This window comes from Nomascus leucogenys, chromosome 3, assembly GCF_006542625.1.
Source record: "Nomascus leucogenys isolate Asia chromosome 3, Asia_NLE_v1, whole genome shotgun sequence".
Taxonomy (NCBI): Eukaryota; Metazoa; Chordata; class Mammalia; order Primates; family Hylobatidae; genus Nomascus; species Nomascus leucogenys.
Window position 1 is genome coordinate 144,842,622 of NC_044383.1, and position 27,695 is coordinate 144,870,316.

The 27,695-nt window shown below is 46.7% G+C and overlaps 1 protein-coding gene and 2 pseudogenes across 3 annotated transcripts in view; 1 reads left to right on the forward strand and 2 right to left on the reverse strand.

Annotated features, from left to right (window-relative positions):
* EZR (ezrin) overlaps window positions 1–11,981 on the reverse strand; it is a 54,537-nt gene extending 42,556 nt beyond the window's left edge. The window contains exons 1-2 of the mRNA XM_030809915.1: window positions 11,880–11,981; window positions 10,698–10,782 (exon numbers count right to left, since the gene is read on the reverse strand). Coding sequence (XP_030665775.1) covers window positions 10,698–10,709 — 12 coding nt within the window. The 5' untranslated portion in view covers window positions 10,710–10,782; window positions 11,880–11,981. The remainder of the gene's footprint in view (window positions 1–10,697; window positions 10,783–11,879) is intronic.
* Window positions 2,345–2,737, forward strand: LOC100582290 (annotated as a pseudogene). Its single transcript, XR_122318.4, has one exon. The product of XR_122318.4 is annotated as a 60S ribosomal protein L34 pseudogene (transcript).
* Window positions 11,982–23,052: 11,071 nt separating the features above from the next.
* On the reverse strand, window positions 23,053–23,690 carry LOC101176078 (annotated as a pseudogene). The gene has a single exon (XR_001115531.2). The product of XR_001115531.2 is annotated as a 60S ribosomal protein L12 pseudogene (transcript).
* Between the last annotated feature and the right edge of the window lie 4,005 nt (window positions 23,691–27,695).

Below are 27,695 nucleotides of genomic sequence, written 5' to 3' on the forward strand. Positions count from 1 at the left end.
CTTGAGAGCAGGTCTTCTTTCAGGAGGGGCTGAGGAAGGCACAGCTCCCTTTACAACTCCAAACAGAAAGCCCATTTTATTTAGTCAGACCAGCACCTACTTTCCAGAGCATTTTGCCATTGAGGAAAGGTGGGACAATGTGCATTTCGGGCTCAAATACACATTAGCAGGAAATGGGTTCCACCATTCACTGGATGTGACTGTCAACCAAGCAGGTGATAATCCTTTAAAAGCCCCTTTTTGTTCACCAATGTCTCTCCAGTACCTGAAAACCTGGCACAAAGTAGGTGCTCTATTTGTTGAATGAATGAATTTTATGCAGGGTGGTTGTACAGGTGTACCTAACATCGGTAACTTAAGAAGAATGTGTGTGTGGAGTTTCGAGCTAAGGAATCCCAGTGGCCAACCCTGAAATCAATTCCTTATCTATGGGGAACATCTGAACCCCCAGCCCACAAGCACTTTTAGGCTGCCAGGTGGAGGCTGTTAGGGGGAGTATGTTAAGTAAAAATGCTGTGTAAACTGCATGCTTTTTGCAAGCTTTCGGGAAGCAGTTGCTGTTCTGTCCAACCCACCACCACTATACTGTCCCATATGTAAATTTCCAATAAACCTGGTGCTATCCCTGTTGAAGTCAACAGAGGTCTAGCAAGACAGCTGTGTTCATCATGGCAGCAAAAGGACAAAAAGCAAGGTTACATTTACTTACTACATTATTTCACTGGGCTGCTAAATTAGAGGAAAAGAATGACCATCACGAGCTAGTAAAGCTTTTAATCAGATTAGAATTTATCAGGTACAAGTGGAACCACACAGCCCTTACTGACCAGGGCCAGGCATAAGGCCAGGTGCTTCCCATGTGCCATCTCAGCAGGCATCCCAGGCAGGCACGCAGGATCTTGTTTACAGATGAGGAGGCAGAGAGAGGTGAAAAAGCTTGCCCAAGATTACCCACTAGGAGGCAGGTATTTACCTATTTGCTCGTCCTCCTTCCCTCTATTTATCCTGCCAATAAACAAGAATTTAAAGTTTGCTATAAAATAATGCTAAACAAAAAACAAACAAACAAACTTGGGCCAGGCATAGTGGCTCATGGCTATAACGCCAACACTTTGAGAGACTGAGGCAGGAGGATGGCTTGAGGCCAGGTGTTTGAGACCAGCCTGCACAAAACAGTGTGAAACTTCATCTCTACAGAAATAAAAATAAAAAGATTAGTCAGGTGTGGTAGTGAGCGCCTGTGGTCCCCCCAGGAGTTCAAGGCTGTGGTAAGCTATGATTGTACCACTGCGCTCGCGCCTGAGCAACAGAGCAAGACCGCATCTCAAAAACACAAAAACAACACCTATCCTCTTGCTTTGCTGACAGAAAAGACAAAAAGCACAAATAAACAAGCACCTGACAGCGTTATAGGTGGAGACCGAGTTCTATGAGTGCAGTAAAGTGGGGCACGGCACAGACGGAGATGGAGCTGTACTTTAGACAGGGTGTTCTGAATCAGGAATGGACTTATAAAACATCTGCAGTCAGAAATTCACATACAGACTATAGTAGATCAAAAGCTCATTTTAAACTATCAATGAGGAAAAAAGCAATTCATTTACATAACATTCTCTTTCCAACTCAAATATCAGGTACAAATTGCTTTCTTTTAGCATATGCCAGAAATCTGTCATTACACAATAGCTTAGCAAGTGTGACACAAGATACTGCCACTTTCTCTACACAAAGACCCACCCGAACACCAGCTTTGTTTAAAACATTACCTCAGCACCACTGTGCCTCTCCTCAGTAGTTTGTGAGTCCATGCTCAGAGCCCATGATGTGCTCAATACTGGCTAACAAAACACATTCTGTTCTTTGAGAACAATTTTTTAAAAACTGGAACCATTGGGGTGGATCTGCTTCCAAATATTAGTCCAACCGTAAAATATATACAAGGTCATAACAAATGCTTAACAATAATTATTTTTATGCTAGAAGCAGGAGTTGGCCCATTTGTTTCTCTGAAGAGCCAGCCAGTAAGTATTTTAGGCTTTGAGGGCCTTATTTGGAGTCCGTTGCATATTGTTTTTTTAAAAATCCTTCAAAAATATAAAAACCATTTTTAGATGGTAGACCAAATAAAAACAGGCCACAGCCAGACTCACCCTGAGATGACAGTTTACCTACCCCATCCTAAAGTAAAAACAATTATTTACAATATCTGAAATGACAACTGTCCACACAGGCAGTTTAAAATCGATCTCTCAGGCAAAAATGGAAAACAAAATTAGGTTGCAGAAAAATGACTTCAAACTTAAAAATATGGCTCTTCCGGGGACGTTGTCTGCAGGCACTCAGAATGGTCCAACGTTTGACATACTGACGTAGGCTTTCCTACAATACAGCCTCTAACAAAACTAGGCTGTCCTGAACCCCTGGTAATAGAATTGTTTACCTTTATACCAAGAAGGTTGGGAAAGCACCAAAATGTGCATGTGGTGTGTGCCCAGGCAGACTTCGAGGGGTTCGTGCTGTAAGACCTAAAGTTCTTATGAGATTGTCCAAAACAAAGAAACATGTCAGCAGGGCCTATGGTGGTTCCATGTGTGCTAAATGTGTTCGTGACAGGATCAAGCGTGCTTTCCTTATCGAGGAGCAGAAAATCGTTGTGAAAGTGTTGAAGGCACAAGCACAGAGTCAGAAAGCTAAATAAAAAAAATGAAACTTTTTTGAGTATTAAAAATGAAAAGACTTGCAAAAAAAAACTTAAAAATATGAGCAAAATCTGATATACTGACTACTAGAGTTTGATCCTCAGGTGATACTGGTTCCTCTCCTATCAATAAAAGGTGGGTCATGGTGAGATATTTTTTATTTTGCTTTCAAGGTTTTGTTTTCAAGTATATTAGATTAAAAGGATAACTATTAATGAAGTTTTACATTTCCTTTGAAACAGTCTATTTACCCGTAAGTGTTAAGAAGGGGTTAATGAATAAAGGAAAACAGAACTGACCACTGCTGACTGGGAAGCTCACATCCCTCCACACTTACCCAAAGGATCTTACCACCTGGGAGGCCCTCCCTGGTCCCCAGGGCACCCTTCTCTTCTGTGAAGACCTCCATCATGCACTACACTGCAGTTGTTTACACATCTGCTCTCACTAGGAGACTGACAACTCCTTAAAGGCAAAACCAATCTTATTTTCATTGTCCCTGCACCAAGCACATAATGGGATACAATAGCGCTTCAAAACATGAAGGTGGTACCCATGTGAGTGATAAGGGAATTCTGACTAGAACACACAGAGGATGGACACGAGAGAAAATCAGAGCCCTCCCTTCTACTAAGATAACCCAAACTGTTCATATTGCTTTTTCCCTGAGAAGACCAATGGACAAACTTTCCCTCATTTATAGGAACCCAAAGTTTAAGCTAACAGGGTAAGTTTGAAAAACATTTGCGGGGTGGGGAAACACAAAAGAAACACATAAAGCTTACAGCATCTGAAGATGAGTTGTTTGGATTTCACTGGTAAAAACTTTGTCTCCATTTAGCTTATGTAACATTCTTTCCACTTAAAAACTAACTCCCATTTTACGGCTGACAAAATTTAGGTTCACAGATGCTAAATGGCTTCCCCAAGTACAGGTAAGCAGTAAATTAGCTATGAAATTTTTTATAGCTATTTGTGGTTTCATTTTGAAAAAAATTATGTATATTAACATATCAAGCATTTCAGTCAAAAGTCTCTAAGTCGCCATTATAGCACAAGGGTTTTGTTCGGTTCTGAAAACTACTTAAGTCTGGAAAAATCTTTTTATGTCAATAGGCATGGATGGTAAATACGTCAGAAGGGAAATAATGCAACCTTTGGTCTTTTCAACAAACACACATTTACTGCTGAAATTAAAAACTAATTGGAGTACTTGGGGAGTCTCAAAGTAGTTACTACTGAAATAAGGGATAATTCAAAATGCATTCACTGACTTTGAAAGCAGACTGAATTTCACTGCTTCAGAATAGAGTTGAAACATCTAACTACCATTAGAAAGCAGGTATATCAAACCACCCTAAGAATCTCCAAATTGTCAAAGATATATAAAAGTTTAAGTTAAAAAAATTAAGAAAAAAATTATAGTTCACTAAGTGATATTGTTTTCCTTTCCCAAACTATAATTATTCAACAGTTAGAAATCACATTATCAGCCAGGCATGGTGGCTCACACCTATAATCTCAACATTTTGGGAGGCCAAGGTGGGAGGATAGCTTGAGCTCAAGAATTTGAGACTAGCCGCCTGGGCCACACAGTGAGATCTCGTTTCACAAAAAATAAAAAATTAGCTGGATGTGGTAGCGTGTGCCTGTGGTCCCAGTTACCCAGGAGGCTGAGATGGGAAGATCACTTGAGCCAGGGGTGGAGGTCAGGGGCACTGAGGCTGCAGTGAGCTGTGACTGTGCCACTGCACTCCAGCCTGGCTGACACAGTGAGACCCTGTCTTCAAAAAAAAAAAAAAAAATCACATTATTTCATTAACAAAAGAGGCCAGTGTGGAAGGAATAAAAGAGAAAAGAGGAACAAGGAATGGGATCTCTTACTTCTCTACCATTTATAGGGAATGTCTAGCCTCTTTTTTTCTCTTTGAAAACAAAGAGTCAAAATGTGAGAGACCACTGGGCACTGCCAAATGAAGCTCTGCTACTGGACTCCCTGCAGAGAGAAACTCAAAAGTCAGAAGGATATTATGCTAAATGGCCTGCCCAAGTATAGGTAAGCAGTAAATTAGCTATGAAATTCTTATTTTTATGGCTCTTTTTCACAAACAGTCATCCTAGCCCCTATTGGAGTCCCAAATACCAATAACAGCACTCAATAACATTCTGAAATGCCAGACGGCTGGGCATCAGTGACTGCTTTCGCCCAAATGGGTGCTCTGAAATCACACTGGGCTTGATTGGGGTGCAGGAGAAAGGAATATATAATAACTGCCTTTTTCCTATTGAATCCCAGCAGTACCATCTGGAGAGCTTATTTAAAACATAAGCACCCAGCCTGCACCTCACCCTAGAGATAGAAGTCATTATTAGTTCTTCAAGGGACGCAGGAATCAACAGTCTCCACACAATTGTGTACACAAAATTTTGAGAATACTGCACTAAATTAACCCTTCCTCTTAACTTCAGGTATGTACAGTGTGTACATATACTCAGGGAAAACAAAAAGCTACTGAATTATTTGGATTTAAAAATAACGTAGTTTAAGGAGTCTGGTCCTTTAATATTTTGGGGGGCAGAGGTTATAGTAATGAAAGAAGGCAACGACTTTTTTCATCAATCATTGTCACAAATTTATTAACATGTAACAACAAATCCAGACTCCCCGCCTTCCCCCACACCTGGTCCTTCTCCAGGATTACTTAGCGCCGGCACCACCACACATCCACTTGCGCAAGCCAGAAACGAGAAGTCAGCCTCAAGACCACCCTTGGCCCTGCATATCCAACCCATCACCAGGCGCTATCAATTCTACCTCCCAAAGAACCCTCAAATGCATCCATTTCTGTTCTCACCACCACCACCTTGGTCCAAGCTATGAGCTCCTTCAGTGGTCTACCATAACTACCCTTGCTGTCTCCTGCCTCCTGTGATTTTCATATTACAGATCACAGTCAACTTTTCAAAAGGCAAATCTGATCATGTCACCTCCCAGTCAAAACCCCAAGTTAAACTAAAAAACGCCCAAGAATAGCTTACAAGGCATGGCCTGACCTGTCTTCCTCTCTAGCCACATTGGACTTCATGTGGAACCCCAAACTCACACTTCCTCCCACCACAGACAGAGCCTTTGCACAGGTTGTTACCTCTGCCCAGGGAGGTCACGTCCTCAAGGATGCCTTCCTGACCTCCCCTATTTGCACCCCCACCAGCACACACACCTCATCTACTCTCAGGCTTCATGTACCCCTCTTTAGGCATACTCTCTGGAGCTACAGTTTTACATTTACTCTGGGATTGCTGTCTGTCCCCGAAACCAGACTGTAAATCCACTGACAGAGACTGTGTCTGTGAACATCCAAATACATTCATTGTGCCTTACAGTGTGATCATGGCAAATCACTCATCCTCCCAGCACCTCTCACTGCCACATGGCAAAATGTTAGCTACTAATTCACCACTGCCCCTCGTGGAGGAGGAGGGGTGGAAACAGATGCTATGCATCCTCCTCAATTGAGAAGGGGTTGTGGGGGGGAGTACATTCAGTAAATTGTCCCTGTTAAACTGTTTAACAGAAAAGGTTATGTATTCCCAAACAGACAAGGTAATCTCAGAAATTACCTTAAAATTTTGGCACAGTAGAAATGCGAACACACTTTCAGAGTTTTCCTAATGAAAGGTAAACCTGCTTTTATATTAGAAATGTCTATAACAACACTTCAGAAATGAATAGGTAAGATGTGCTGGAGCCACTTAAAGGCAGTTCAGCTCTGTGGTTCTCATGACAGCTTAAAGAGATCTCGGCCCTGAACACAACCCCCTTTTCCTTCCAAAGCTTAACTACAGCCGTTTTCCTTGCTCACTCCCCATGCCTTCTTTCCATTGGGCAGAAGAAAGCAAGTGTGGGAGAAAGGCGCTCCGCAGTCACCCTAACACGAAGGGGCGGGCAGAGAGGATGCTTCCAGGACCAATGATCTGAGCACCAACTCCTACACCTCTCCCCAGATGGGGCAGACCCAGAAGGCCACACAGCACACCATGTCCTGGGGACTGGCCGGAACAGAGGCCAAGGCTCCCTCTGGAACCCCAAATCACCCTCCTTGGACATCAGCCAGTCACACATGAATAGTCCCTAAGCAGCTGTGGGAAAAGCAAAACCAGACAACAGACCACAGCTGTTCCTCCCTGTGGAGTGCTGCCACGTGCACCCCCCAGCCCTCAAGCAAGATTCAGCTGAAGTGTTACTTCTCAATACAGTCTGCCGATTTCCCCATTAGATGATTTTCCTCTCGACTGCGTCATGTGTTACCTAGGCTCTTTCCCAGTCTGACAGCACTTAGCGGGTTTTCAATTTCAGCATTTACCGGCATCTTGGCCCAGGTACCAGACACTAAGCTTCCAGAGAACGAGGTCTGTCTCGCCCTCTGTGCAGCTCACTCTGCTTGCTGATGAATAAACACTCAAGTCTTTTTTTTTTTTTTTTTTTGAGACGGAGTCTCGCTCTGTCGCCCAGGCTGGAGTGCAGTGGCGCAATCTCAGTTCACTGCAACCTTCACCTCCCAGGTTCAAGCGATTCTCCTGCCTCAGCCTCCCAAGTAGCTGGGACTACAGGCGCCCATACCACGCCCAGCTAATTTTTGTATTTTTAGTAGAGACGGGGTTTCACCATGTTGACCAGGATAGTCTTGATCTCTTGACCTTGTGATCTGCCCACCTCGGCCTCCCAAAGTGCTGGGATTACCAGCATGAGCCACTGTGTATGGCCTCAGTCTTTTAAGTAACTGTTGCTTTTGGGAAACAGGAGAAAACACAGGAAATAAGTATTTTCAGTTATACTATTTTATGAATAAAGTCATCCACTCCCTCAGTTCAGACAAATCAATCAAAAATACTTTGCCCGTTGAATTCATGGGTTAACAGTTGCAATGAATCAGGTGGAAGGCCAACTACTCAGAGGTATCCAACCTTTAAGTGTGTTTGCCCCTTAATCCAGTTGTTAAACATTAAGCCCAAGAAAACCACCTAACATTCTTCGCTAACATTCTTAACTTAGGCTTGAATAATTAGAATCAATAAACCTTTGTCTAAAGGACACATCCACAGAGCTGTTGGTGGATGTTTCATTTTAACATTTACTAAGGCAGCAAAAAAACCCCAAACCAAACCAAAACTAACTGGATCCTCTCTAACAGCCTTAAGAAGTGTCATATTCAAATATGTACAACCTACTATGCTCTTCTCAGTGATTTGTGGGATGGCTCTAATATAATTTACACACAGAAAGGCTTAGTGTGTTTAACTTATCTTTAAGACCCTCCTCTGCCAAAGAGGAGGCAGGGAGAAATTTCCCATGGCAGACAGGTATGGCTGACCTAAAAGGAAGCCTCTCAAAAAAGGGGTTTTGTTTGTTTTCAGACAACATCTCACTCTGCTGCCCAGGCTGGAATGCAGTGGCTTGATCTTAGTTCACTGCAGCCTTGACCTCCGGGGCTCAAACGATCCTCTCACTTCGGCCTCAGTCAGAGCACCAGCCACCACACCCAGCTACTTTTTCTATTTTTTGTAGAAACACAGTCTATGTTGGCCAGGCGAGTCTCAAACTCCTGGGCTCATGTGATCTGCCTGCCTCAGCCTCCTAAAGTGCTGGGATTACAGGCTCATGCCTGTAATCAGGCCACCTCGCCTGGCCTCAAAAAGTTTGAAAATTGTAATTGTAGATATTATACAGAATACAGTCTTTCAAAGACTGGCTCTAATACACAAGGTGATGGCTACTGTCTTTCCTTAACAGTTTCACAACTATCTTCACTTTGTCAAATGTCAGAAACATTTTTTAAGTTCTGATCTATCATAAAAGACCTTTAAAACAAAATGAAATGAAAACATACCTGCCATAAGAAATAAAAGAGAGAAAAGAGTTCTGACACTGCAACACAGATGAACCTTGAGGACATTATGCTACAGGAAATGAGACTGTCACAAAAAGACAAACGCTATCACGATTCCACCTATATGAGGTATCTAAAGTTGTCGAATTCATAGAGACAGAAAGTAGAATGGTGGTTGCCAAGGGCTGGTGGTGGGGATGGGGAGGGAGAGTTTAATGGGTACAGAGTTTCAATCTGGGAAGATAAAGTTCTGGAGGTGGACCTTGGTGATGGCTACGTAACAATGTAAATGTACTTAATACCTTGAAATGTAAACCTAAAAGAAAGAGAATAAATTGTATATTTTACCAAGATACAAAAAAAAAAACAAGAAAAATAAATTATCATTCATTATGAGAAATGAGAAAGAAAAGTAGTGACGGAGAACAGGTTAACTTTTTCCTGAGTGCTATTTTAGCTGAGCTCTGTATCTCTTCTTTTAGTGAAATAAAAAAAAAACACACCCAGACGGGTAACCTTCTTGACCACTCCTCTGCATACCGTTGCACTCAGCTCTGCCTGAGTAAGGGGTTGTACTTAGGTCAGTTTCATACCACAGGCACCGTCAAGCCTGGATGTCACGTGTCACTTTTAAGTTTGAATTAAAAAGAAAAATTTTGTATAGAAAATACTCTGCATCACAAATGAATCATCTTGATGTAACTTAGGCAAAAATTATATTGGCTTCTGAATCTACTGGCATATTAATAGTCTTTATCCTAACAGCAAAATTAATACCTCTAACAAAGATCTTAGAGAACATAAAATTTAACAGTAGAAGAAGCACACAAGGCCGGGTGTGGTGGCTCACGCCTGTAATCCTAGCATTTTGGGAGGTCGAGGTGGGCGGATCACGGCGGATCACCTAAGGTCAGGGGTTTTAGACCAGCTTGGTCAACATGGTGAAACCCTCTCCATAAAAATACAAAAATTAGCTGGGCATGGTGGCACATGCCTGTAATCCCAACTACTCGGGAGGCTGAGGCAGGAGATTCGCTTGAACCTGAAAGGCAGAGGTTGCAGTGAGCAGAGATCATGCCACTGCACTCCAGCCTGGGCCACAGACGGAGACTCCGCTCCCTCCTCCCCTCTCCCTCCAAAAAAGGCACACAAGCATTGATTACAGAACCAACTTGTTTGAAAAACCAAAAAAAAAAAAATTCCAGATGTATTTGTAATCCCAATTTGTAATGAATCCTGATATTTCCTCCACTGTGATTCAAAACTCAAAAAATGTTAAACCTTCTCCCCAATGTCTAGTCACCAGTTCCCCAGTGTTAAAAGCAGGTAGAATACATACAACTTTCTAAGTGTCAGTCCCAGAGAACCTGCCTTGTGCCTAAAACCCCCAGGTCTGGCCAGCAATCTCAACACAATCAGATTCGAGGAGACAGAGGCGCAGGCACAGCCGTTTCATCAGCTGACCAGGAGTGCTCGGCCCGGCCAGGACCCGGCTGCCTGCATCTACAATTCGAGTCCATGGCTAACCTCCTGTTAGAGACAGAAATTCTGCTGCAGCCAGCAAGCTTGCTGGTGAACAGGGCACCGCTTCATGGGCCTGGTAGGAAGCGAAGCTGAAAGGCAACTTCCGAAAGCCAGTCTCCTCTCCCAAACGCCTTTTAAAATCTCCCCAGTTGGATCTGGGGCGCCTGTGGTTTCAGACCCTTAGGAACTCTGAGAACTGGTGTGTGTGGTCGGTCGGAAGCCATCTGAGTCTCCCTGTGATTTGGACTTTTTAAGAAATTTCGAAGTTATATTACTATACCCTTTAAAAACAGACGGAAGCAGTGTAAAAGGGCCTCTAGTGTTTAGAAAAGACCGTAACTACTGAAGAGGGGGCTCACAAAGAAAAAGACTGCAGAGAAAAGCATCAAAATGTTGTTTTCCTAACGCTCCACAAAAGGGTCAACAAGTAACAAAGAGCGGCGACAACCTCCTATTCCTATCCTTTTACTGCGTGAGAAGGGTTCTTCCCTGTTCCCCAGGAACTGCCCCAACACCTCGTGCAGGTGCCTCCCCTCTCCAATGAAGCCTCTTCCGTCCGCCCGGCCCAGAAAGTGGGGCAACTTACTGGTTTCGGCATTTTCGGTTCCTGGTGAGTATCCTCGATCCCCGGAAACACGACTCTCCAGCAGCAGCGGAGACGCTGTCCCAACCTGGAGTCAGAGCAGAGCCCTTAGAGCGCCCGTCCGCCCGCCCTGCCTTGTCCTCCTGCCGCGCCCGACACTCGGCGCCCGCCGCGCGCTGCCGCTTAAGAACCGGCCAGCCAGGGCCCGGGTGAGTCAGCGCCCCGCCCAGCACCGCGGGCATGGGGAGGGGGCACGGGCCGGGCGGGGCCGGGCCCCCGGCGAGGAGGGGCCCGAGAGCGGGGGCGCGCGCCCAAGGGGCAGCCGGCGGGCACTGGAGGTGCCCCCAGTTGGGGGTGGGTCCGGAGAGAGGAGGTGCGCACCCAGGGGACCCCCAGCATGAAGGGGCTGGTGGGGGGCGCGGGCCCGGGAGAGAGAGGGCAGGGGGAACACTCAGTGGGGAGGATCGGGGGGAGGGGGCGCGGGCCCGGGGGAACACTCTGCCGGGAGGGTCAGGGGAGAGAGCGCCAGGCGGGGAGGGGTCTGGGGAACACTCGAGGTGAACCCAGCGGAGAGAGGCGGAGAAGAGGGGGCGCGGACCCAGGGGTACCCGGGGGGGGGGGGGAAAGGCCCGGGGAGAGGGAGCGCCGGCCTGGGAGAGAGAGGGCAAGGGGCAAGGGAACACCTGGGAGGAAGGAGTCCCGGGAGAGCCGGCGCGAGCCCGCGGGGCACCAGGCGGGGAGGGGTCCATAGATAGGGGGCGCAGGCTCGGGATCCGCCGAGGAACTTCCCGGGGCTGCCAGGAAGCCCGTGAGGAGCCGAGCACTCGGCAAGTTTCACTTTGTGTAGCAACCGTTGCCCCGCGGCTGCAATCGCAACCGTCAAGCCTTTGAAAAACTCTTTCGAAAACTGCAACCGCCTGGGAGCCGCCGAGGGACGGCGCCCAGGCACCCAGGCTCCGCGTTTCCTTCGGGAGAGACCTGAGGGGACCCGGCGCCGAGGGGAAGGTCGCGGGGCCGCGGACCGGCTTAGCTCCACCTGCCCCGCGGGTGCCGGGCGAGGACCCCGAGCCGCGCCCCCTAGGCTGCCGCCACACCTGCCGCCGAGCCCCGCCGCCCGCCCGGGCCCTCCGCCAGGAACCCCCCGGCCAGAACCCCCGTCCCGACCCCGGCCGCCGCACGCCTCACCCGACGCCTGCAGTGCTCCGTGTGCTCCCCGCCGCCCTTGCGTCCGCCGAGTGCGCTCGCTGCCCGCGCTCCCAAGAGCCCCGGCGGGGCGGGTCCCGGGACCACGCCCCTTCCCGCCCAGCTCCCGACCTGTGAGGTGCGCCCCCCGCAAGATGGCGGCAGCGGGGCCTCGGGCTGGGTGGGGGCGGAACTTGGCGGAAGTGCGCGCTACTCCCCTCGCAGATGCAAGTGGGGAGGCGGTTTGTCCCACAGCGGGCAGGGGGAAGTCAGGAAAACGTAAATAAATCTGGAGGGGCGGACGGCCTGGGGGAATTGCTGGATCGCTTGGGGCTAAGACCGGGGGCCGGTTCTGAGGCCTCGGCCTTGGGGCGGCTGCACCTGGCCCCAGTCTCGTTGCACGTGGCCGGCCCAGCCGCCGCCTTCCGAAGCTCTGGTTAAGGGGCACGTTTGTGACCTCTTTTGACGTGACTGGCAAAAAGCTCCATGGGATTTCTCTGAAATTCTAGGAATTAAGTTTTTTTGTTTGTTCTTTGCTAATGGTTCTCAACAAATTTTTAAGACACACAAAACACATGCTTTGGGGGTCAGTAGAATTTGCTGCGGGAGAGCTCACTCTAGAAGGGGTTCTCAACGTCTGGCTTCCAGACGAGCAGCAACAGCATTCACGGGGAACTTGCGGAAGTGGAAATTAGGTGTTGCTGAGCCTTAGGATTCAGAAACTCCAGGGCTGGGCGCAGCAATCAGTGTATTACAAGCCCTTCAGGTGATTGTGATGTTGGCTAAACGTTGAGACCTGAGGTTCTCCTGAATTCCTCTCCTGGGTTTACTCCTCCCTTTCTGCTTTTAGTTTTCTTGTCTGTAAAGCGGCATAATTATGGCACCTGTATCAGAGGGTTGTAATGAGGATAATGAGTTAGTACATGTAAGACGCCTGGAACAGTACCTGACACTTAGTAAGCACTTAAATCTATCCTGGTAGAAAGAGAAACCAGTGACTTTGGGCGAAGTTCCAAACTCTGTTTCCCGATTTGTTGAATGAACATACTAGTAGCCCCACCTACATAGACTTGTAAGGATTAAATGAGATCGTGCATGTGGAATGCTTAGCTCCTGCTAGCCTCATAGTAATTGATGCTTAACCTGCCTTCCTAGGGATACACTGCTGTTTGGGCAACCCTTTGTCAGGGCATGTAATCTCCCACTTGCAGATCCAGGGCATTTCAGAGGTCAGAGAGAGGAGGGAGGCCTCTTCTGAGATTTTGACCTCTAGTCAGGTAAGTGTATTCCCTCTGAAAGACTGAACTTTTCTTTTCTTTCCCTTTTTTTTTTTTTAGACGGAGTTTCGCTCTTCTTGCCCAGGCTGGAGTGCAATGGCGCAATCTCGGCTCATTGCAACCTCTGTCTCCCAGGTTCAAGCAATTCTCCTGCCTCAGCCTCTTGAGTAGCTGGGATTACAGACACCCGCCACCAAGCCCAGCTAATTTTTTGTATTTTTATTAGAGACGGGGTTTCACCATGTTGGCCAGGCTGGTTTTGAACTCCTGACCTCAGGTGATCTGCTCACCTCGGCCTCCCAAAGTGGTAGGATTACAGGCGTGAGCCACCGCTCCTGGCCTGAATTTCTTTTTTATTAAAATGAAGATATAGGCCGGGCACGGTGGCTCATGCCTGTAATCCCAGCACTTTGGGAGGCCGAGGCAGGTGGAACACCGGAGGTCAGGAGTTCAAGACCAGCCTGACCAACATGGAGAAACCCCGTTTCTACTAAAAATACAGAATTAGCTGGGTGTGGTGGCGCACGCCTGTAGTCCCAGCTACTCGGGAGGCTGAGGCAGGAGAATGGCGTGAACCTGGGAAGTGGAGCTTGCAGTGAGCCAAGATCGCACCATTACACTCCAGCCTGGGCAACAAGAGTGAAACTCCATCTCAAAAATAAATAAATAAATAAATAAATAAATAAATAAAATGAAGATATAATGGTAACTGCAGTAGAAAGGAAACTATGAAAGATATTTAAATTACCTGCACTGATAATGTTTCCACCTGGACATCAGTACCTTCACCGCCTTATCACTGCCTGGAGCCTGGTTAGCCAATTTGGGTTCCCAACTCTCATAATAGGATATGCCTCTAATCTAATTTTTATCTCGTTCTGTTTGAAGTATACTGTCTTCTAAATTGAGTGTTTGAAATAGTGGTGCCCCAAGACCTTGAAGAGCATTTCTGAACTTTACCCTTTAGGGGAATGCTGAAAAATGAAGTGGCCTGTGGCAGTGTGGTAAAAATGAAATGGCCAGGTGCGATGACTCAAGCCTATAATCCCAGCACTTTGGGAGGCTGAGGCGAGCGGATCACCTGAGGTCAGGAGTTCGAGACCAGCCTGGCCAACATGGGGAACCCCCATCTCTACTAAAAATACAAAAAATTAGTTGGGCATGGTGGTGCACGCCGGTAACCCCAGCTACTCGGGAGCCTGAGGCAGGAGAATCACTTGAAACCAACCGCGAGGCAGAGGTTGCAGTGAGCTGAGGTCGCACCATTGCACTCTAGCCTGGGCAACAACAGCAAAACTCTGTCTCAAAAAATAAATAAAATAAAATAAAATAAAAATGAAACGATGGCAGGTTTTTGAGGCAAACAGAGCTAAGTCTGAATTCTGCTTCCTGCAAACTGACCAGCCTGGTCCGTTTGGGAAAGTCTGTCAACCTGACTGAGCATCCATCTCTTCATCTGTAAAATGGAAATGATAATATGTATTTCATGGTATTCTTGTGTCACTGAGTCATATCATATGAACATTTAACTCACTCAACTTATATGTACAGTAAGCCCTCTGTATTTGTGGGTTCTACATTCATGGAATCAGCCAACCTTGGATGGAAAAGATTTGGAAAAAAATAAAAAATAAAAATAATACTACAATTAAAATATCAATAAAAATCAATACAGAATATAGTATAACAAGTATTTACATTATATTACATATTATAAGTAATCTGGAGATGATTTAAGATATACAGGAGGATTTTGTACGTTATATGCAAATACTATACCCTTTTATGTCAGGAACTTGATCATTGGAGAATTTTGGTATCCTCAGAGGTCTTGGAACCAATCCCCTGTGGATACACAGGGATGCTATATAATCTTTCTTACATAAGTTAAAATAGTATAAAGTCATATTTGTACATGCATTCCTTATCATGTATCTTACATTACTGTAAGTATGACACATAGCATTTACATGTTACTGTACTGTTCTGCCCACCAGGGAAACACCTACAGTGTATCTTATGAATGTTTTAAGATTTTCTAAGGGTAATTTATTTTCATCAGGGTTTAGAACCTAAACCCCTGCCCCCCAGCACACACAGAAGACTCAACTCCAGCTGTGCTGAAACTTGAATATGCATTAGAATCACTCTTAGTGCCCTTCTTCAGGAATTATGGCTCACTAAGACTAAGTCTCAGGCAGCCCCTGGGAATCTGTATCTTTAACAAGTCCCCACGTGGTTTTGATGATGTACACCATAATTTGAGAACAACTGACTTAGGATGTGGCAGGACCTTGGCGCATATTTCACTTGCCTCTCCTTTTAGCCCTCATTGGTGAAGCTGTTCCTTGTGTTTGAAAGTCATCCTTTTGTTAATATATGATACTCAGTGCCTTGGAAGGAAGTGAGGAAACACTGGAGCCAGGACTACTGGAAACTTCTCTGCTGTTAGTCTAGGTATAGACCTTGAATGACCCTTCATTGCCGGGTTTCCATTGTTCAGTTTTTCAGCTAGAGAAGGGTAATCCTAAGTCTGCCTCTTGAGCCTGGTGAAGGGCTGTTGGTAACTTCCTGGGAGTTCTTCAGACAAGGTTAAAACTAAAGTGAGGAAGGGCAGCCCTCCCGGAAGCTCAGAACAGTGTCACGGACTAGAACCATTGTACCCAGAACAGTCACATCCACTGATACGGGAGCTTTCTATCAAATCACCTTGGAGCCTGTCTCCACATTGGTGCCGGGTTAATCTCAACCAGTAACAAAAAAGTGACTAAAGCTCTATCTAGCTGTAGTCACTTCAAAAGAACAGTCAGTAGGCAGTGGGGAAATACATAAAGAGTACTCTTGGCAAAACAAGGATTGGGGTTATTTTCCACCCTTAGTAACCTTGGGGGAAAATGCAAGACGGTGACTGAATCTGGAGGACAGGGCGATGACACAGTGAGAGAAGCATGGAGGTTTCCACTGTCTTGGTAATACTTGACTAAGGTGCCTGGTAGTCCACGGGTTTCCTTTATAGCCTCCTTCCTACCTCTTTATTGGTCTGAAATTTTTATTTTATTTTATTTTATTTTATTTATTTTTGAGACAGGATCTCGCTCTGTCACCCAGGCTGGAGTGTAGTGGCGTGATCTCTGCTCACTGCAACCTCCACCTCCCAGGCTCAAGAGATCCCCCCACCTCACCCAAGTAGCTGGGACTGTAGGCGATGCCACCACACTGGGCTAGTTTTTGTATTTTTTGCAGGGATGGGGTTTCACCATGTTACCCAGGCTGGTCTTGAACTCCTCAGGTGATCCACCCACCTCAGCCTCCCAAAGGGTTGGAATTACAGGTGGGAGCCACTGTACCTGGCCTGAAATGTTTAAGAAAAAAATAATACAGTAAGCATTTCATTGGCTGAGATGATAGCTACAGAGAAACATTTCATGGAATCATAAAGTTCTATGAACTTGGCATGCAAATTCCTGATATCATCTAACATTCCTTTTTGACCTTGGGAAGGGTGACCAATCCTTTCAGAGTGGGTGAGCAAGCACAGGAACAACTAAGGACTCAGACAACCTGATAAGTGGCCGTTCGGTGGAGTCCAAATACGTTGTGTTCAGAAAGAGTATTTAAGGCCAGGCTCAGTGGCTCACGCCTGTAATCCCAGCACTTTGGGAGACCAAGGAGGATGGATCACCTGAAGTCAGGAGTTCAAGACCAGCCTGGCCAACATAGTGAAACCCCATCTCTACTCAAAATACAAAATCAACTGGGTGTGGTGGCACGTGCCTGTAATCCCAGCTACTTGGGAGGCTGAGGCACGAGAATCCCTTGAACCCAGGAGGCGGAGGTTGCAGTGAGCTGAGATGGCACCATTGCACTCCAGTCTGGATGACAGAGCAAGACTCTGTCTCAATTAAAAAAAAAAAAAAAAGTTTAAGGATCTTTATAGTATAATAAGCTAGGAAGAATGTCTTGGTACTGTTTTGATGGTACAACTTATATAATTTGGGTCTGCTAAGAATAATTCTGGCCACCAACTATTCTATTTTAATTGTTTCCTTGGCTTATTTAATAATTTTCACAAATATCCTTAATAACTTCTGTGTAAAAGAGAACTAATGGCCGGGCACAATGGCTCACACCTGTAATTCCAACAGTTTGGAATGCCAAGGTGGGAGGATCACTTAAGCCCAGGAGTCTGAGAGCAGCCTGGTCAACAGAAGGAGACCCTGTCTCTAAAAAAAAAAAAAAAAAAGAACGAGTACTGATGATCACACAACCTGTTTGACTAATAAACTCTCAAATAGGACAGCTTTCTTTATTATGATTTCTTTCTTTTTTTTTTTTTTTTTTTTTTTAGTAGAGACGGGGTTTCTCCATGTTGGTCAGGCTGGTCTTGAACTCCCAACCTCAGGTGATCCACCCACCTCAGCCTCCCAAAGTGCTGGGATTACAGGCGTGAGCCACTGGCCCAGCCTATTATGATTTCTTATCCTTGATCATTGTTTTGTTCCCCCACCCGCACTTGCCCCCTTTTGTTTTTGAGACAAGGTCTGGCTCTGTCACCCAGCCTGGAGTGCAGCAGCACAGTCTGGGCTCACTGCAACTTCAGCCTGCTGGGCTCAAGCCAGCCTCCCACCTCAGCCTCTCAAGTAACTAGGACTACAGGCATGCGCCGCCACCAGCTAATTTTTGTATTATTTGTAGAGACAGGGTTTCGCCATGTTGCCCAGGCTGGCCTCGAACTCTTGAGCTCAAGCAATCTGCCCGCCTTGGCCTCCAAAGTGCTGGGATTAAAGGCATGAGCCACCCAGCTTGGCCTCTTTCCCCATTTTTTGAAGAAAAAGTATGTGGCATAATGGGGTAGTAGGAAGCTTAAACCTCCTCTATTTGGATACTCTCATTTGACAGAGGAACCAGACCCCAAGAGATTAAACTGATCGCCCTCATTCCTGCACTTAAACTTCTCTTGTCAATATTAACATTACCTCCATCTTGCTGAATCCAGAGGCCAAACCTCTTGGCCTCATCTGACCCTTCTCCTAAGCAGCCTCCCACATGTCCAACCATTCCCTGAGCATATTTTGTGCTTAGGATTTCTGTGCTTTCTCTTCTCTTCCCCTCTGGGTCCTTCCCAGCCCTTATCTATGTACGAATTCTTCCCCTAGGTCATGTAGTCTGATCCCAAGGCTTCAGTCACGTCCCCAGCCCTGCCTTTTCCCCCAGCAACAACCGTCTATTGGTGTCTCCAGGGTTCTTGTTTGTTCAAGAACTTCCTCCCTCCTAGCCTCCCCGTTCTCAGCAAAGAGCTCCACCACACACCCTGCTACATGGCCCCAAACCTAGAGGTAACCTTCATTCTCTTTTTGCCTCAACCCCATTTTATCCTTCACCCCTGTGCCTCCAGTCCAGCAGACCAAACAGCCACATTTCCCGGCTAGGTCAGATGGTGCACGCCTGGGTTTGGGGATAAAATTCAAACTCCTTCTTGGCCCCGAGTGCATCGGCATCTCCAGCTGCGTCTTCTTTCCCTCACTCTCACTCGCCCTGAGCTTGAGCTCAGCTGGCTCTGCTCCCGCTGCTGATTTTTTGATCTGTGATCACTCAGCCCCGTCGCTGCCTTGGAGGTCTTGTGCTTCATATTCCCATGGCCTGGAAGGCATGTCCCCCATCTGTGCCAGCCTGGCCTTTTCTCATCCTCCAGGTCTTTGCAGCAGTGCCTCCTCCTCCAAGAGCGCTTCCCAGCCACTGTCCCCTGCTGTCCCCTACCATCTGAAGAGCCACCCTCTGGTGCCCCACCACTTCACCCGATTCACTGCCTTCAGAGAACTTGACTCTACAATTCTCTTCCTTGTTTTTTTTTTCTGTTTTGAGACAGGGTCTCACTCCATTGTGCAGACTGGAGTTCAGTGGTGAGATCATGAAGATCATGAAGATCATGGCTCACTGCAACCTGAACCTCCCAGACTCAAGCGATCCTCCTGCGTTGGCCTTTTGAGTAGCTGGGACCACAGGTGCGTGCCAACATGCCCAGCTAATTTATTTATTTATTTATTTTTAGAGACAGGGGTCTCACTATGTTGCTCAGGCTGGTCTTGAACTCCTGGCCTCAAGCAGTCCTCCTGCCTCAGCTTCCCCATTGTGTTTTGTTTTTGTTTTTGTTTTTGTTTTTTTGAGGCAGAGTCTCACTTTCATTGTTGTCCAGGCTGGAGTGTAGTGGTGGTGGTGTGAACACGGTTTCCTGCAGCCTCTACATCCTGGCCTCAAGTGATACTCCCACCTCAGCCCCTCAAGGAGCTGAGACTACAGGTACATGACACCACACCAGGCTAATTTTTGTATTTTTTGTCAAGATGGGATTTCACCATGTGGCCCAGGCTGGTTTTGAACTCCTGAGCTCAGGGGATCCACCCGCCTTGGGATCCCCACAAGAGTTGAAGCTCCTCTTGGTCTTGTTTGTTTGTCGATGGACCCTCAGCAACTAAAACAGTGTCTGGTGTGTGGTAGCTGTTCAATAAATATCTGTTGAATAAATGAGTGGACAAATCCTGCTAGTCCCAGAACTGGGGAACTCAGGTAAGTTTTCCTTCCTGTGTATCATACTGCTGTCCACTGGGTTGCTAACCATGGAAAACCTTACTCGAAGTCTTATTTAGCAGCCCAGCTGTCCAAAACACCATTGAAAACCAGATGTTAAAAGAAAAAAAAACAGAATTCATGTTTTTAGAATTTCTCTGGGTTTCCCCTAAAGTGTATTAATTCCTGTTTTCATTGTGAGTCTAAGTTTTATTAGTTCCTTTCCCAGGCCATGGCAGATTAGCAGAGAGGGTGCAGGGTGCAGGCAGACACACAGACAGCAGTAAGAAGCAATGCTTGATGGTGAAGAGGCAGGAATTGTACAGAGCAGGCAACTCAGAAGGACAGCCTGGAAGCCCAAGGGCATTGATTGGTGTTCCTGGTGATTGTTTTCTCAGGAAAGGGAGCTATGTCTGCTCTGTATTATCATAAAACATGTTATTTTGTAATGTTTAAAAATGGTGAAATGTTTTAAATCTTCAGGAGTTAATTCAATAGACAACTATCTCGATCTAACAAATGGTATTATTTTATCCCGTTAGCTTCAGGTTTTTTAAAAAAAGAAATAATGGCCGGGAGTGGTGGCTCACACCTGTAATCCCAGCACTTTGGGAGGCAGAGGCAGGCAGATCACCTGAGGTCGGGAGTTCGAGACCAGCCTGACCAACATGGAGAAACCCCGTCTCTACAGAAAAAAAATACAAAATTAGCTGGGCATGGTGGTGCATGCCTGTAATCCCAGCTACTCAGGAGGCTGAGGCAGGAGAATTGCTTGAACCCAGGAGGTGGAGGTTGCAGTGAGTCGAAATCATGCCATTGTACTCCAGCCTGGGCAACAAGTGCAAAACTCTGTCTTAAGAAAAAGAAAAGAAATAAAATGCGATAGATAAATTAAAGCCTCTCTAGCCCTCCCCAGGAACAATCAATGTTGCTGGGTTTCCTCTCTGCAAGGGTTAAATTTTTTTTTTTTTTTTTTTTTTTTTTTTTTTTTTTTTTTGAGATGGGGTTTTGCTCTTGTTGCCCAGGCTGGAATGCAATGGCGCGATCTTGGCTCACAGCAACCTCTGGCTCCCGGGTTCAAGACATTCTCCTGCCTCAGCTTCCGGAGTAGCTGGGATTACAGGCATGCACCACCATGCCTGGCTAATTTTGTATTTTTAGTAGAGACAAGGTTTCTCCATGTTGGTCAGACTGGTCTCGAACTCCGGACCTCAGGTGATCCGCCCGCCTCGGCCTCCCAAAGTGCTGGGATTACAGGCATGAGCCACCACGCCCGGCCAAGGGTTAATGTTTTATATTGAAAAAAAAAAAAAAAATCTGACTGGGTGTGGTGGCTCCCTCCTGTAATCCCGGCACTGTAGGAGGCTGAGCCAAGAAGGGGATTGCTTGAGCCCAGGAGTTCGAGACCAGCCTGGGCAACATGTTGAAACCTCATCTCTACTAAAAATACAAAATTACCTAGGCATGGTGGGGTGCTCCTGTGGTCCCAGCTACTCAGAAGGCTGAGGCAGGAGGATCACTTGAGCCCGGGAGGTAAAGGCTGCAGTGAGCTGAGGTCATGCCACTGCACTCTGGCCTGGGTGACCGAGTGAGACCTGTCTCAAAAAAAGAAAAAAACCAAAAATGTGAAACAATTTCCTAAATAAATTAGATGCTATTAATTAGGTATTTAATTGCAGAATATAAACAAGAATCATTTTTGAATCGTCCTGATTTTTTCTTTCTTTCCGCTTTCTTCCTTCTCTTTTTCCTTACGAAAGGCTACCTTAATAAAGCAGTATGTGCTGAAATGCCCGGCACGACACGAATGGTTTTCACAGTCATTTGGATTGTCCTCTGCTCAAACTGTGAGCTCCTCAAAGGTGAGACCAGTGACTACTGGTCTTGATATCTCAAGTACCTAGAATAGAGCCTTGCACATCATAGGGGCTCAGTAAATATTTATCGAACTGAATTGAAAACTGAGCCCCGTGTGTTTTCTGTAGTGAAGACAATGTCTCACTAAGCATTTGGATGTCCGGATCCCAGAGATTTGACATGTAAACTAGATAATTGGCACTTGAAGTATTTTCTTTAATTAAAAAAAAAAAATTTAGCCCGGGCGCAGTGGCTCACACCTGTAATCCCAGCACTTTGGGAGGCCGAGGCAGGTGGGTCACGAGGTTAGGAGTTCAAGACCAGCCTGGCCAACAGGGTGAAACCCTGTCTCTACTAAAAATACAAAAATTAGCCAGGTGTGGTGGCACACGCCTGTAGTCCCAGCTACTTGGGAGGCTGAGGCAGGAGAATCGCTTGAACTCAGAAGGTGGAGGTTGTAGTGAGCAGGGATCGAACCACTGCACTCTAGCCTGGGCGACAGGGCGAGACTCTGTCTCAAAAAAAAAAAAAAAAAAATTTAAGCCTTCTGATAACCAGGGCAAACAAATTTCTGTAGCAGGTAACGAATGTTACCTGACCCTGTGGAATCTTACTGAATATCAAAAGGACTCGTTCCAGAAGGAAGTCATCTTGTAATGTCCTGGGCAGTGCTTCACCCTAGGCTGAAACACGGAGCCACATACTTCATTCACCAATCAGTGAGCTGTAAGGGAGAGCAAGACAGATGAATCTTGAAGTTTACGCTTAATTAAAACTTGGCCTTTGGCTGTTTGGGTTTTCCCAGACTTCCCATGAATTTCCATGAAATCAGCATTGTCACTTTGTCAATCTGCCATTCCCAGCCACCTACTCAGACTGGGTCCTCAGGTCACCCTGAGAATGTGACTGGGGAATACAGAGACTGGGATGTGGAGTCCAAGGGCAACTGACTGTAAGGTCTGGGTCTGGTCCTAGTTCTGCCATTGACCCTGAGTGTTGGCACAGCGGCCATCTGAGGGATGTGCTAGCTGGGAGGTAGGCTGGCCAGCTCTCAGCTTCTGCGCATGGCTGTTGCTATGCTAGAACATGAGCCCTGTCCTGCTACCTGTCTCGTTTTCAAGAAAACCCTGAAATCCTGATTTTTATGTGACATTTCCCAATTCTTTTTTCTCTTTGAGATAAGTGTCTTGCTCTGTTACCCAGGCTGGAATGCAGTGGTGCATTCTTGGCTTGCTGCAACCTTGAACGCCCAAGCTCAAGTGATCCTCCCACCTGAACCTCCTAAGTAGCTGGAACTAGAGGTGTATGCCACCATGCCCAGCTAATTTTTAAATGTTTTGTAGAGATGAGGCCTCACTATATTGCCCAAGTTAGTCTTGAACTCCTGAACTCAAGCAATCCTCCTGCCTTGGCCTCCAAAGTGCTGGAATTACAGGCATGAACCACCACCATGCCCAGCTCCCAGTTCTTTTTTTTTTTTTTTTTTTGGTCAAATGATCCTTTATTGAAATATTTTCCTTTGTGCTTAACTGGCTGGGCATTCCACAGCACCACTGTTGATGTCATCTATGATGTCATGAGAGTGGCGGCCATCAACATTACAGCCCACAAACTGGGCAGTCCCCAAGATCTCTTTAATGGTTCCAGAGAGTTCTCTGGCTAAGGATCGGTGCCGCATCTGTCGAGCAATGTTGATGATCTCATCAAAAGTGATATTCCCACTGTGTTTAATGTTTTTCTGTTTCTTTCTGTCTCTTGGTGGTTCCTTAAGAGCTTTAATGATCAGGTCAGAGGCAGAAGGCACCACCTAAATCTGGGCCTGTCTGTTCTGAATGGTCAGTTTCACTGTAATCCTCAGGCCCTTCCAGTCACCCATTGCCTTGGCAATGTCATCACCAACCTTTTTTGGAGACAGACCCAGGGGGCCGATCTTGGGGGCCAGGGCAGAAGTGGCACCGACTTCACCTCCGGTGCACCTCAGGTATACGACTTTGATCTCGTTGGGGTCGAACTTCGGTGGCATGGTGGAGGCGGCTGGTGTCGGATGAACCCGGATTCGGGACGACCGAAGAAAGTTGCACCTTGGCCTCCTCCGAGCCGAAAGCCGAGAGCCCCAATTCTTAAATGTTGGCAAATGAGTTACAGTTTTTTTTCCCAAGATCCTCTGCAAGCCAGATGAAACGTGTGCACGTCAGATGTGTGCTCTTCCCTGCCTTCTGCTCTGCAGATCCACTTAGTGTCTGTCCTATATGTGGGTTCAACCAGGTAATTTTTTTTTTTTTTTTTTTTTTTGAGACAGAGTCTCACTCTGTCGCCCAGGCTGGAGTGCGGTGACGTGGTCTCAGCTCACTGCAACCTCCGCCTCTCGGGTTCAAGTGATTCTCCTGTCTCAGCCTCCCCAGTAGCTGGGACTACAGGCACGTGCCACCATGCCCAGCTAATTTTTGTATTTTTAGTAGAAATGGGATTTCACCATATTGCCCAGGCTGTTCTCGTGACCTCAGGTGATCTGCCTGCCTTGGCCTCCCAAAGTGCTGGACTACAGGCGTGAGCTACCGTGCCCGGCCTCAACCAGGCAACTTCTAATGTCCCACTAGGCTTCAAAACACTGTCACTCCTGGCATGCTTGACTTTCCCTGGTGACAGTGCTGGCAAGGACTGTCCTCCCTGAGTCTAGGTGTGGTAGAAGACACACAGGCCCATCTACGCAGCCTCTCATTCTGTGCACACGCAAAGGCAGCTCTTGTGGTCATATTTTCAGTTTGGGGAATTGTCATGTTGGTGACTGTAGGCCTTAGACTTAAGGGACATTCGAGGAGGGAGTGACCCCCTTTTGTGGTGGACACAACACCCTAAATGGCTAGACTCAGCTCTTCCTCCCTGGCAGGCCCCATCTATGCTGACCGCCCTGGTGGGGTTCTGAGCTGTACACCCCAACCCCTTACTCTACCAATAAGAAAGAGTGGCTTCCAGGTTTCTGCACACTTCCTTGCCAGCAGGGTTGTGTTTTGCTTCTAGACTGGCAGCGTTCCACAGCCCTCTCACCGGTGAGCACCTCTGACGGCTCCATATCCCATCTGCCCCATTGCTGTGGCTGAGAGCTGTTCAGGGTTGGTGGAATGATCACCACAGCAGATGGGCATTGAGCGCAGGGTCCCTGCCCTTCCAGGCAGCTTACTTTCAAAGGCACAGCCATTTCACAACACACTTCTCCTCCTGGATCTACCTACAGCAAAGCTGGGACTATTGGCATGGATTTCCTAAGACTTGCTTTCATTTCGAAATTGTTTTTAAGAAAGAAAAAGTAAAAGCAGCTCCCCACAATGGAAAAGCTACTTTGCATCTCATCTCCGAGTGGAGCTGCCCTGGATAGCCATCCCCTGGTTCCTAGGTGGGGCAGGTGCTAACTGGTGGGCGGGCAGGGATGACGCCCATAGGAATGCTGACAAACTGGGTTTTGTGAATCTCCCGAAGCTCAGAACTCTGATGGCATCGATTCTTGGTGGCTCTTCCTCCCTTCTCTTCCCTTTATCCCAAGGTCTGGCCATCGGATCCTAGAACTTGCAACTGAGAAGGGGGAGACCCGGCTTCCATGTAGAGGACACACCATTTCCTTCCCCCTGAGGAGGCTTGTGAGGGTGACTGTCGGGCCTCTCCTGGAGCCTCAGAGGAGAAGGACTCACTTGTCTGTGGGTGACTTTGGAAGGAGAACCTGGGTATACAGAGCCCAGCCCTTTGGCTCACGCTTCCTCTTGGGAGCTGACCACCCGCACACTGCTCTATCTCTTCCAGCCATGCATGTTGTGGGGCCTGGTCCCCTGTGGATGGCCCATGGTGGCCTAGAGCTGTCTCTGCCAGGGGACACATTCATCTAATTCCGTCATGCAGTTTTAGGCAGTCCACTTGCCTGTAGATCAAGGCCATGCCCTCCAACGGTGGCTTTATCAGCAATATAACTTGCAGGTTTCATCTCCCTTGTCTCATTCACTGGCCCCTTCACATTGCAACCAGCACCTCTGCTGGCTCCCAGGCTGTGCTCCGCTGGAGCTGAAAAGAATGAATACCCATCTTCAGCAAATGTGTCTTTCCCCCTCTTAACTTAGGCTCGGGAATCAAGCTTCCCCTAAATAATGAATTGGACTTTATTCTCTCTAACTATACCGGCTCTCAAAACACTGGAAGCCAGATTTACTGGGTCCAAATGTTTATGTTTATGGTTAGTTACATCAAAGAGACTTTGCCATTAGTAAAAGTGTTTTAATTTAAGGCAGGAACTTGGTTATGGCTCCTTGAAGACATCTGCTTACATTGCCTGTATCTCTATCCCTGTATCTGACACCCAGAGAGCTTAATAAACATTTTTATTCCATCAATTTGGTTGATTGAATGAGCCAGGACTTTTCCTCTGTAACTCTCCAAAGCACTGAGCTCTCAGCAAAACAGAACCAACCAAGATGTGGCGCTGACTGACTCAACTGAACGTTTATCCCCAGAGACTTCTGATAGCGATCCTACCTATTTGAATTGAATCCAGCTCTTTATGTTTTAATTACTTCTTGTTATTCTCATTTTCTTTTCCCCCTCATCCTAATGCGTTTAACATGTCTGTTTATATGTATTTTTCCGTAAAGCATATATTATTTAACGTACACATGCTTTCAATTTATTTATTTATTTATTTATTTTGAGATGGAGCCTCACTGTGTCGCCCAGGCTGGAATACAGTGGCGCAATCTCTGCTCACTGCAACCTCCGCCTCTCAGGTTCAAGCCATTCTCCTGTCTCAGCCTCCCGAGTAGCTGGGACTACAGGTGCACGCCACCATGCATGGCTAATTTTTGTATTTTTAGTAGAGATGGGGGTTTCTACATGTTGGTCAGGCTGGTCTCGAACTCCTGACCTCAGGTGATCTCCGCCTGCCTTGGCCTCCCAAAGTGCTGGGATTACAGGCGTGAGCCACCGCGCCCAGCCAGCTTTGTGTTTTTAACATTCATTTTTAGAAGTATTTTCTCTCCCCCTTTCCAGAAAGATATTCTCCTTCATTTTCCTCTCTTAACATTTTAGTTTACCATCCACATTTGGGACTTTCTCTGGAAATAGAGTCCACCCTTCTGTGCAGTTAAATTTTATTTTTCTCCATACAGATAGCCAGTTTTCCCAGCTCCATTTACTTCATGATCCACCCTTTTATTTTTTATTTATTTATTTATTTATTGAAACGGAGTCTCACTCTGTCACCCAGGCTGAAGTGCAGTGGTGCAATCTCGGCTCACTGCAACTCCACCTCCCAGGTTCAAGTGATTCTCCCGCCTCAGCCTCCCGAGTAGCTGGGATTATAGGCGTGCACCACCACACTCAGCTAATTTTTGTATTTTTAGTAGAGATAGGGTCTCACCATGTTGGCCAGGCTCCCAGCCTCAAGTGATTCTCCCACCCCAGCCTCCCAAATTGCTGGGATTACAGGTGTGAGCCACCACCGCCAGCCTTGATCCATCCTTTTCCCATTGATTTGTGATGTCATCTTTATGGTGTATTATGTTCCCATGTGTCCCTGGGTCTGTCTGCCGGTTCTCTGTTCTGTTCCATTGGTCTATGCATTCTTGCATCTGTGGGCTATGTCTTTGCGGCAGTAGATGTTAACCTCTGATGGGGCACATTTTCTCCTCATTGTTCCTCTTTTTTCACCATGGATCTTCATGAGATTCCATTGTAAGCAAATGAATCTCAGGAAGATCTCTGCAGGAGCTGCTCCACTAAATATTTCCCCTTAACTTTTGTCTCTTCATATCATGCTTATTGTTTGATTGTTAAATATGAAGCAGTCTTTATTTTATTTATTTTTTTGAGATGGAGTCTCGCTTTGTTGCCCAGGCTGGAGTGCAATGGCATGATTTCCACTCACTGCAACCTCCAACCTCCGCTTCCCAGGTTTAAGTGATTCTCCTGCCTCAGCCTCCTGAGTAGCTGAGATTACAGGTGTACGCCACCATGCCCAGCTAATTTTTGTATTTTTTGGTAGAGACGGGGTTTCACCATGTTGGCCAGGCCGGTCTCGAACTCCTAACCTCAAGTGATCCACCCACCTCAGCCTCCCAAAGTGCTGGGATTATAGGTGTAAGCC